General features: G+C 22.8%; 2 protein-coding genes across 2 annotated transcripts; one reads left to right on the top strand and one right to left on the bottom strand.

Moving 5' to 3' along the window:
* Positions 1-2,821: 2,821 nt before the first annotated feature.
* Positions 2,822-3,261, bottom strand: OCT59_015583 (uncharacterized protein; the record flags this gene model as incomplete). Its single annotated transcript, XM_025327942.2, has 2 exons — positions 2,822-3,012; positions 3,108-3,261. The coding sequence occupies 2 exons, from the start codon at positions 3,259-3,261 to the stop codon at positions 2,822-2,824; spliced, it is 345 nt and encodes a 114-aa protein (XP_025168815.2).
* Positions 3,262-9,900: 6,639 nt separating this feature from the next.
* OCT59_015582 (uncharacterized protein) lies at positions 9,901-11,991 on the top strand (the record flags this gene model as incomplete). The annotated part of the gene is made up of 1 exon (XM_066140114.1): positions 9,901-11,991. One exon carries the CDS (start codon positions 9,901-9,903, stop codon positions 11,989-11,991), a length of 2,091 nt encoding a protein of 696 aa, XP_066002927.1.
* Positions 11,992-12,895: the final 904 nt, after the last annotated feature.

The raw sequence follows: 12,895 nt of genomic DNA, 5'->3' as shown, positions 1-12,895 counted from the left end.
AATTAAAGCTAAATTTGGATTGCAAAAATTCTGGTGGTGTGCTGCAGTAAGTTGTGTTTTTTTATTTTTATAAATAAAAATTTCTTTAAGCTGAGAATTTTGATGTGATCAGCCACATTCTAAAGTAAAATTGGTCAATTATTAAATAAAATTAATACTTTCTACTATTTTTTTTTGTTTTATTATTAATAAAAAAAATATATTAACAGTTAAATTAAAATTACTATTTAAATATAATAGTCATTATTAATTATTTGAAATTTATTTTTTAATAAAATCCTCTTAGGTTGAAATGATCAGCCGGATTGACATGCTATGGCAAAATTGGTACTCTCTATAGTGATTAAAATAGTTTGGATTTACGGTCACATTTTTAAGGAGTTGATCACACGGAAGCTGCTGTGTAATAAACAAATAAACAATCTTTTTTTTTTTTTTTAATGAAGATGAAGCGCAACAGAAGAATATTTTCAGTTATAATTTACGTAAAATTAAAAAATTTTTATTTTTAAATTTTTAATGAACAAGTAAAAAATATAAAAAATATTTCAAAATTACAAATAAAGTTTTAAATTACATATTTATGATACATATGATACATGTTGATATAAAGAAATTTAATAGAAATAATAGCTCTAGGCCATTTCGTAACGAATAGTCATTAGGTATAATTTTTCGGTTAAAAATTGATTTTCATGTAATAACCGAAGTCGTTAAGTCGTTTGTGCGTCCTCGTAGAAGAATTTTCCGTTTACATTATAGAACACGAGTTTGTAGGATTACCATCAGGTTTTTCAGTTATTTCGGAAATAACAATAACAATTGGTTTAGAGGTAATAATAGTTGTTGGATTCATTTTTGATTAATTTACTTGAGAAATAATTGAGAATTTAGTATTTTTTTGATTTCTTTGATTAATTTGATTAGTTGATTTTTTTTTGTTCTTTGGACTTTTTCTTTTGATGAAATTTTACGATGTGAAGCCAAGTGTATTTATAATAAACCAAACAAACAAATTTTATGGCTTTTAAAATATCTATTATCATCGTAAAAAATTAGAATTTTACATAATTTACATTGTTTTCTTATTATGTAATTTATTTTTTCATTGTTATTTCCTTCCCTATGTACCGTATTGTTTTCTTTTTGTTATTCTCCCTTTATGTTTCAAAATTGTCCGGGTCATATCGGGTATATCCTTTTTTAGAAATTATTTAAAGATTGGTATAAATCTATTATCTGTTATAGTAATAATATTCATGCGTTACGAATACGTCAGCCATATTCCCAACAAATAAATCAACCATCACACAGATTAATATTCTTGATTTTAAATTTAACTTTATTTGTACATGTTCGTGCATAATTTGAAACTAAGTATTCTTTGTACAGTCATTGTCACAATACATTTCCGTGTGATAACGATAATAATTTATTTATGATATATTTTTTGTTAATTGACGTGCTGACGCTATGTAAAGTGAAAATCATAATATGTCTGGTTGAGCAGCTTAGCATAATATTTATTTGTAAATTTGGGATAGCTTGCCATAAAAATGGAAAAGTAATTTTCTATCGGATGAGTTATTCCGGCAGCAGCAAGAGTTTTCACAATCATCTTATTAAAAAAAAATGAGTAAATAATAATATAATGATAACTGGCCTGACAGTGATGATTGTTTGATTAATTTTGATTATTGTTTGAACAATTTTTAAAAATGGGTTAATTGACTTATTTTTTTAATGATTTGATATTTACTGATTATCATAAATTCTTAGAATAATTCTTATTACCTATAGCTTATTTGTCTCTGTAAATATTCCCCTTAGTGTTTAGTGTTTCATTTTACGTAAGGTAGTATAAAATCACGTGATTGATAATCATTTGTTTTTGTACCTTCTTAACACAAAAAAAAAAGTGTGTTCTAGATCCAGGTTGTATCACTTACGTGAGCATAATCTGATCCTGTCAAATGACCTATATCGAAAACAACTTATTGATAATTCTTGTTATGGAGCCAAAAATAAATTAATTTTTACAGAAAATTGTGTAGCAGGTAATACTCAAATGGTAAATCTTTACGCATGTAAAGTTATTTATAAATAAATAAATATTTAGTTTATATTTAGTACATTATTATTCTTGAAAGTTTTTTATAGAATATTTACAAATTGAAAAAATGTTCGTGTTTTTCAATAATTCCATCAAAAATTTCTTTTTTAATTTTTCTACTAAACTCTGGCTTTTCCATAATTTCAAATTCCAAACGTAACCAACTATTTTTAGCTAAATTTCTGAAACCCAGTTTTTGTGTTATAAACTTCTTATAAAACAATTCTTCATATTTCTTCCGTTTAACGTTAAGATCTGGCCCGCCGAAAGTCCTATAAAAAAAAGGTATCAAAACGTTAGAAACGTTTCCTAAAAAGAAATTTAAAAAAAAGATAATTTTTTTTTTTAAAAAAGGCTTAGACATGCCAAAACTTACCGAACACGCCAAAAACCTACAAAAAATATATTGGAAATGTTAGTAATTTTTCCTAAAAAAAAAATTAGAAAAAAGTAATTTAAACCTGTCCTATTACCATTACTATCATAACGTACTTTATATAAACTGTTTTTTTTTCATTTTTACTTAAAAACTAAGTTACGCAAATCAGCCCCTACCTATAGCACTTAAGATGACCATCATCGTTAGGATTAATCCTGACTTAATCCCTACTCCAACCAACGTCTTTCCAATCCAAATTTCCGTGACAAAAGTGAGACCTATGACAACTAAGAGCCTGTTGTCGAGTCCTACGAGCATAATTCAAAGGTCTACACATCACTATTATTTATATTATCATATCTTTTCATATAATGGCATCTAAAGCCAGAACCAGTGGTAGCCTCTAAATAAGAGGGTGGGGATTTCCTAGAAATGTTAGCTAATGTATGGTCAGTAAAACTGAGTACATCATCAATATCACGAGCGTTTTTAACGTCTGCAATGCCTACGAGGTCAAGACCTACATGGTAGACAAGGTGAAACGAAGGTACAAGGTCATAGACCTACATGGTACCATTTATGATAAACACGTAAAGATACAAATGATAAGACTACCTCCAACGCAAACGCCGCTGGTTGCCGCTACGTAAATACGCCAAAGATGTGTCATACGTACCTTGGATTTGACATTGTTCACTTCTCCTTGACCTTTAATAGACTCTTTAAGATCTTGTTGTACTCTACGATTAAAACTGTGTCTTCTAACCATTTTTACTTAAAAACAAAGTTACGTGTCACTTATACCATCAAAGGTGGTCACTGATACTTAGTTTTAGTTGAAAATAATGCTTCAAAACTTATTTCATTTTCTGAAGTTGAACACGCTGAAAGTCCTATAAAAAAAAAGTATCAAGAAATTTTTTAAAAAAAGTATTTTTTTTTTTAAGTTTCGACATGTCAAAACTTATTGTTTTCAGTACAAAAAAAATATAGGAAACGTTAGTAATGTTTCTTCTTTCAGTTATTGATTTGCTTTTTAAAATTATGCCACAATAAAGTTCGCATAATAAATAATGTGACAAATATTGTTTTACGCGATTGATAATTTATATGAATCTACTGCAAATTTTAATGATCCGATAACAAAGAGTTAGGACTATAAAATGTAAATGTAAAATATATGAAATATAATTTATTTTGAACTTGTTTTACGATATAACATAATGTAAAATTTATAAAGGAAATTTGATTCTTTCTTTTATAGTTGATTTTTTAGTTTATAATTATTATTAGTTTATAATTATAATAAATGAAATCGTGCCGTATATAAATCGCTTACGAAGACAGTCTAACGCTGTTTGATCACATGTTCGTGCATAATTCTGCATACATCTGGCCTGTTGAGAAATCATCTGTCGGGAAATCACTTTAACCAAATAAATCGCTAAATGTAAATTCTTATTAATCAATAATGTTTTCTTTTTTAGTTTGAAATATATATATTTTTTTTAACAATAAATAGTGAATAATAATAAATAATAATAATAGTAAATTAACATAACGATTTTTGATTGACTTATAGTAAAATATAAAGGTAATTTGATATTTATTGTTTGATAATTGATTTTCTTTTTTTGGGTAAAAGAATTATTTTTTTTTTATAAAAAACTGAAAGGGACATTACGTTGACAATTTTTTTTTACTGGAAAAAGAAAGTAGTGGATACTTTGGATGATAACGTTGAAGAAAAGACTAATATCAACAAAAAGCGTATAGTGCGAAAGCAGGAAGAAAGGGACAATTCGGATAACGAATAAACAAATTATATCCCAAAAATTTTTTAACAAAATTAAAAGTTTAACAGAAATGACGATTCTGGAATTTGATCGAAGTTTTCTTAAACAACAAAGAGTTTTGTGATGGATATTTTCCGTGATAAAGTATTTTAGTTTTCTTTTAAATTTTTATTATTAAAATTTTTATTGCTTTATTTTAGGACGTTTTTTTACTCATTACAGTATATAGTTATTATTATTATTTTCTTCACAATTAGTTTAGGAAGTTTAAGGAAAAAATGTAAAGCCTCAAAATATAGAAAATAGCAAAAATCCAAAAACATCAAAAAATTTTAAAATAGTAGCGTAGTATAAAACAATATTAATTTTAAAATCAAACACAATGTATTAGTTAGATTTTAAATTAGAAATTAGTCTAAAGATTACTCAGTTATAGGGTTTAGAAAGTCTTTGAACTTTCTTTGCTCTAGGTGCTTAAATTTGTAATTATTGATCGATTTAGATCTTATATAATTAATAAAGCGCATTACTGTTTAAAAAAAAAAAAAAAAAGATCAACATACAGATCACGAATTAATAAAAATTTTTATAAATCAAAATAATTTAATGAAATTATATTTAAAAATAATAAATTCATATTATTAAACAGATAGATAATGTATTATTTTTTTATTAAATATTTATATTAAAAAATTTATATGCAAGTAGTTTAGATATTTTATCTAAATACCTAGAGGTGGTTTATTTTGACTAAAATGTTGAATTTATACCCTGAAGTATACGCAAAATTTTTTTTTAAAATAAAACTAGAAAATAATAAATATATGCTGTTCATTTTTAAGTTGGTTTTAATGAAAAATCAAAAGTGATATTCAAAACTACCTTTGACATTCTTTATCATTCTAAGTAAACTTTCAAAGTAGCCAAACTTATCTTCTTAATGACTTTTGAAATTTGTATATTTAATATGTATTAAGAAAATTTTCTCAATTTTGTGATTTTTTCTATGTAACAATGAGGATTAATGATCAACATGCATTCCGGACATGCAAAATTTTCTTGTCATACATGTACAGTATATATGCAATACTTGTACTTGTGATCAACATAATGAATTTTGTATAAATATTATTACCATATTTACTCATACTTATAAGGTGTTTAATAAATAATATTTATTTTATCCCTTTTATAGTTAGGGAAAATTTTTATATATTGTTATATAGTAATGGCTCACAGTAATGATAAGGGTAAAATCATATATATAGTATGTTCATTTAATACAATTAGAATTTTGAAATTTTTAACAAATTGGCAATATAATAAAACTAGTCTTCGGTAGTATTAATAAAAAAAATGGCTCTGAAGAATCTGAAGGAAGTAGTACCAAGGAATCTGAAGGTATATTAAACAAGCTGAAACATCAAATTTTTATTTGCAAATAACTTTTAAAATACTTATCAATAAATAAAACTTTATATAATATACCAACTAAATATATTATATAAAAAATATATTAAATAATTTAGCTCGTAAGTTAATAGGTTATATTATAATTAAATAACAATGGAATTACTTATTATTATTGTTATATTTTATGTAACTAAACAATTCATTTAATAATTAATAATACTATAGTTTGTAAGTTATTAGCTATTTAAATTTTTAGTTTTTTACTTTATTTATTTTACATAATATTCAAATAACTAAATTTTTTGTTTAATAATTAATTAATTATATTTACAGTTGGTAAGTTATAATACTTAAGAATAATATTAATATTTTTATATAATTTAACTAATTATATTCTTAATTTAAATAATAGATTGTAAGTAATATATTCAATTTATAGTAAATACCTTTCTTTCATATTTATATCTAACTAATTAAAAATTAATAATAATTCAGGGTGTAAGTTATATGATGTCTTATTTCTATTATTTATATGATTTAAGCTAACAAATTCTTTATTTAAAAATTATTTTGTAATTTCTTTTACTAGTTAGTAAGTCATTTATTTAATTTATTTAATTCTGTCATTACTTATTGTTATAATATTTTTAAACTAACTAAATTTTTTATTTAAATAGATCGTAAGTTATAAGTATTTATTTAATTCTATTAGCATTACTTATTGTTATAATACTTACATATAATTTAAAATAACTAAATTCTTTATTTAAATAGCTCGTAAGTTATAAGTTATTTATTTAATTTTATTAAAACTTATTGTTATAACATTTACATATAATTTTAACTAACTAATTTCTTTATTTAAAAAAATTATTTAAATAATGTAGGGAGTAAATTGTTCATTTAATTCTATTATTTCTTATTGTTATAATATATACATACAATTTAAACTAACTAAATTCTTTATTTAAAATTATTTAAATAATATAGGAAGTAAGTTATTTATTTAATTCTATTATTTGCTTATTGTTATAATACTTACATATAATTTAAACTAACTAAATTCTTTATTTAAATAGATCGTAAGTTATAAGTTATTTATTTAATTCTATTAAAACTTATTGTTATAATATTTACATATAATTAAACTAACTAAATTCTTTATTTAAAAAATTATTTAAATGATTTAGGGGGTAAATTGTTCATTTAATACTATTATTGCTTATTGTTACAATATTTACATATAATTTAAACTAACTAAATTCTTTATTTAAAAAAATTATTTAAATAATGTAGGAAGTAAGTTATTTATTTAATTCTACTATTACTTATTGTTACAATATTTACATATAATTTAAACTAACTAAATTTTTATTTAAAAAAATTATTTAAATAATATAGGGAGTAAATTGTTTATTTGATTCTATTATTACTTGTTGTTATAATATTTACGTATAATTTAATTCTTTATTTAAAAATTTATTTTTGTAATTTCATTTAGTTGGTAAGTCATTTATTTAATTCTATTATTACTTATTTGTTATAATATTTACATATAATTCAAAGTAACTAAATTCTTTATTTAAATAATAGGAAGTAAGTTATTTATTTAATTCTATTATTACTTATTGTTATAATATTTACATATAATTTAAACTAACTAAATTCTTTATTTAAAAAATTATTTAAAAGATGTAGGGGGTAAATTGTTCATTTAATACTATTATTGCTTATTGTTATAATATTTACATATAATTTAAACTAACTAAATTCTTTATTTAAAAATTATTTAAATAATAGGAAGTAAGTTATTTATTTAATTCTATTATTACTTATTGTTATAATATTTACATATAATTTAAACTAACTAAATTCTTTATTTTCTTTATCTAAATAGATCGTGAGTTATAAGTTATTTATTTAATTTTATTATTACTTTTTGTTATATAATTTAAACTAGAAATGCGTCTAACACCAGGGACTCCGTCCCTGGACAACCTTGCCAGTAATGCTGATAATCTACTGATAATTTAATGTGCAATTATCATTTGTTTAATTGAAATATGATATAATGATAATAAAATGAAAAGTGAAGTGAAAGAAAATTAAATAAAAATGAAATAAATAAAATAAAAAGTGAAAAATAAAAAATGATAAAAAAAAAAAAAAAATATTTACATCAATTTCATTATTATTTCCCAACGAAAATTTACAATTATTTACTGATAGAACTTGGCCATTTGTTAGTTTTGGAATATAACATGGTATTGAAGGATTAATTGGATAAAAAATAGTTATGTTAAACGTTTGTATTGAATCATTTTCATTTAATCTTGTTATGCCAGTTGTAGAACTAATAAAGAAATTTGGTGCAGTAGATTCTTTATAATTTGAAATATATAAGATTGTGGAAAGTTGAGCTGGCATTTTGTTATAGATAAAAAAAAATTAACACAAACGTTTTTTTTTATAGCCTTTATATAAGTTTTTTTTTATTGAAATAGTTGGGAAATTTTATTTTATTGTACGTAAAAATATTTAAATTTTATGAGAAATTTTTTTGGGAATTTTTTTAATATGTGAAATGTTTATGTATAATAAAATTTTGTTTAATTGTTTAAAAGTTAAATTAGACAAATATATAATAAATTTATTAGTAATTGTTTTGGATTTTGTTGATTAGCTAATGAATTTTCAAATGACAAAAAATATTTGTAAATTTTTCATCATTTAATTATTATATAAATAAAAATAAAATAAAATAAAATAATTTTTTTTTATTAAATAAAAAATAAAAAAATATTGAATAATACTGTATGATACGTTTTTTCATAAAGATTAACAAAAAAATTGATAGATAAATAATAATTGAATAAGATTGAAACTTTTGTTTACGTAAATCATAAATTCAATTTATTGCCGTAAAAATCTAAATTTTAATTGGTTAATTTAAAATAGTTGTTATTCTATGGTAAATATTTAATAATAGTTTATTGATACTATGGTAAATATTTAATAATAATTTATTGTATATTGTATAACAAAAAATAAAAATACTTTATTCGGTAAAGTAATTTTTTTTAAAAAAAAAACCCACAAAATTGATAAATCAAGTGACATTTTTTACGTAGATCATTAAAAATTTCAATTTACGAAAAAAAAAATATTAAAAATCTTCTATTAAATTTTTTTAAAATTATTGTCAAAATTTTGTTAATTTAATAAAAATAATTTATTATATTTATTATACAAAAAAAATTAAAAAATATACTTATTGAAAGTAATTTTCTTTTTTTAAATAGAAACTAAAATTAATAAATGAAGTGAAAGTTTCTTACGTAGATCATTAAAAATTTCAATTTACTTACGAAAAAAATAAAATTAAAGACCTTTTATTAATTTTTTTTAATAAAATTACAGTCAAAAATTTATGTTTAATTTAATAAAAATTATTTATTGCATCTATTGTACAACAAAAATTAAAAAATATATCTATTAAAAGTAAATTTCTTTTTTTTAAAAAAAAGTAAAAAAATAAATTTAATTTTTTGTATGAATTTTTTCTTGAAACTTTAACAATAATATTTAATTAGTTGATTAATAAAAATAATCATTATACGAAAAAAAAAATAGATACATTTATTTTTGTTAAAATTAACTTGAAAAAAAACAAAAGAAAAAAAAATTTTATGTACGCAGATCATCAAAAATTGAAATTTGCCGTGTGTCTTATTTTTTGATGGTTCAACTTAACTTACAACAAAAGTGGCACAGGAAGCCCTAAATTGCAATTTTATTCTTTTGATGTCAAAGAAGCATAAGCATATGCATATGCATTATGATTATGATTATGAATTGTCTACACCAACTCGTACTTGTACTCGTGATCTAATCATAAAGCATAATGCATTAAGTATTATTTATAAAACGCAACTCAAATTTTTATCTGAGCTTTTCCAAAATTGATCAAAAAACATATCAACTCTTGACGATCATTTACAACACTATCCAAATTAAGCGGAAAAATGGATAAATTTGGAAATGATCTGATCAATTCAACCTCTCTTCTACGCTAACTAATTAAATCTTTATTTAAAAAACTTCTTCTTCTTTGTATTCAAGACCATTTTTACTGCGGAATTTTTAAAGGAAAAAGTTCAATTTTAAGAGTAAGTTTATTAAGTTTTAACTTGTTCGAGATGTCAGGGTCGCAACCTAGGGTCCACGCCACTCGGTCAAGTACAAGACAGCAACAAGATAAAGAAGTTAACAAACCAGGACAACAGCAAACTCTTCAAGACTCGATACATAAACCAGTCTTCAATATCAATCCTATTATTCAGGATTGGCAACCTGCAAGTTCTCGTAAAACTAAAAGAAAAGATAAAGAAAAACAAGTTGAACAAAAACAACAGAAAAAACAACCTCGTTTGTCTTTTAGGCAATATAAATCTACTGAAAAAACTACTGATGATATGGATATTAGTCAAGATACTTTTGCTTCTTCATCTGAAAGCGGTGGCGCAGCAAAATCCAATACAGATAATCAAGTAACACCAGAAAATCTAGATGCACCAATTGATGGTGAAAAAAATGATGAAATGATCGTCGACAATGGAAAAATTGATAATCAAACAGATGATCAATCTTTTAATAAGGATAATCAGAAAAATGGTGATACTAATGACATAATTAGTGATAATCATTCAGAAATTTTTAATAAGGCTAAACCTATTTTAGTTAAAATCAAAAAAGATTCTATTCCAGGAAACAATATTATTCAAAAAAAGTTTAATTTGAGAAAACAACTAGCTGGAATTAATGTTACCCTGGCCGGGGGAGTTATCTTAAATAAGAAAGAACCCGAATTTATCATTTTACCAATCATGAAAAATGATTATGATAAAATTATTAATCTAGAAATTGATATTATTGATGATGAACAGTCACATGAAAATGGTGAAGATGCAGAGTCGAGTACTAATAGTAAGGTTAAGGAAATAATAAAATTTACACCATATCAAAAAACTAAAAAAGTTTTTACTGAAGAAGAAATTAAAGATAGAAATTGTAGAACGATTAAAGTTATAAATATTCCAATTGAAATTCCTAATTATCAAATTAGAGCTGTATTTAACAAATATGGTGAAATAGAAGAAAATGGCTTTTATACCAGAATTAGAAATTTATATATTCAAGCTTTCATTACATATAAAAAAGAAGAAAGTCTACAAAAATTTTACAAAGGCATATGGTCAGAATGGATTGGAAAACATCAAGTACTTATTGTGCCAAAAATTTTGTCAGAAGATGAAATAGAAAAAAGATCAATGTATACAGTTAAATTAACTGGATTACCATGGAATTCAACTGCTTATGATATACATGAAGCTTTAGAAGTTAACAATCCTAAGTATATTTTTATACCACGTAATCCAAATAATAATAAACCATTGAATTATGCAATAGTTTATTATGAAAATGATGAAGATATAGGTATTGCAGCAGAAAGAAATATTATTTTTTGTAATAGAACGCTTCATTGGGGAACTCCAGGTGAAAAATCATGCCATAGATGTGGTTCCTTTGATCATTTAATTAGTAAGTGTGATATTGAACCATCTGCTAAACCACGTGTAATGAATAGAAAGCAAAAGCTTAAGGAGTTTCGTCAAGAAAATAACAAGAAGTTTAAAAAAGGCAGTTATGCAAATGTAACAAAACAAAATTCATTTGAAAAACGTCAGCAAAGTAATAATTCAAATAATTATTCTAAATATAATAATGGAAATATCAATAGATATTGGAATAAAAATATTTCACGTGATAGAAATAATAACGTTAATGAAAAGTCACTTGATCAAGGAATTTTCACGCAAATTAAACAACTTAATGAGAATTTGAATAAATTAGCTAATGATTTCAAAAAAATCCAACAAGAAAACTATCGTATTAAATCTGAATTTTATAAATATAAAGAAAACAAGTCTACAACAAGTTCAGGAAAAAATATTAAAGTCAATCAAGATAGAAGTACAATCGCCTTACAAAATGAGAATAACAAAAGATCAAGAGTTGATAATGAACAACTTGAAGCCTCAGGATCTTCAGATATAGAAAATAGTTTAAACAAACAAAATAACGAAATTAATAGATTCGGTGATGCTTTATCAACTATGAGTAAAAATATCTCAAAAATTATGGAATATTTTACTTCTGACAATAATAATGACGTTAATAATTTTCAAGGGGATAAAATTATTGACAATAATGAATCCCATGAGGATTAAATACCCCTTTAAATATTATTTTTAATGATGAACAATAAAAAAACACATTCTTTTAAGAAAAAACATTATAATAATCCTTCCCCTGTTAATCAAAAATCACGTTCAAATTTAAATAATCAACAAATTTATCGTCCAAAAACACGTCAACGACTCAATTTATCAGATATAATTAAAATAGCTTCATTGAATATTAAAGGTATAACTGATGTTAAAAAACAATTCTTAATTGATATATTAGGTGAATATAATATAACTATTTTGGGTCTATCAGAAACTAATATATCAAACAAAATGGCAAAACATTCTTTTAATTTTTATAGAAATAATTATGTTACTTATTTTGCAAATGAGGAAACTAATTATAGGGGAAATGGTGTAGGTCTTATTATTAAGAAAAATTATGCACGGCATATAGTCAATTATAATAGCTTCAAAGGAAGAATTATATATGTTGATTTTATTTTTAGTGGAAATAAAAAAATGAGAATCATTAATTATTATGGAAAATCTGGACGAGTTACTTTAGACAATTTTAATCAAGAAGTTAAAATTTATTTTGATAAAATCAAAGAATTGGTTAGAGAAAGTAAAGCACAAAATGCAGAAATTATTCTTCTTGGTGATTTTAATCTTCATTATGAAAAATATCTGGATGATAAAAATAATAATCGTAAAATGAAAAAAGAACATAAACTTTTTGAATGGATTGAAGATGAACAAAATTTTTATGATCCTTTCTATATCATGTTCGATAATTTATCACAACATTCCTTAAATACTTTCTATCCTTTTAATACAAATCAAAATCCTTCTAGAATAGATTACATTTGGGTAACAGAAAATTTATTTTCAGAAACACAAGAATGCAAAATTGTTAATACAACAACAATTAATACTGATCATA

This window comes from Rhizophagus irregularis, chromosome 23 (assembly GCF_026210795.1).
Source record: "Rhizophagus irregularis chromosome 23, complete sequence".
Lineage (NCBI taxonomy): Eukaryota > Fungi > Glomeromycota > Glomeromycetes > Glomerales > Glomeraceae > Rhizophagus > Rhizophagus irregularis.
The sequence above is the reverse complement of the archived record's forward strand: the minus strand, read 5'-3'. Positions and strand labels throughout refer to the sequence as shown.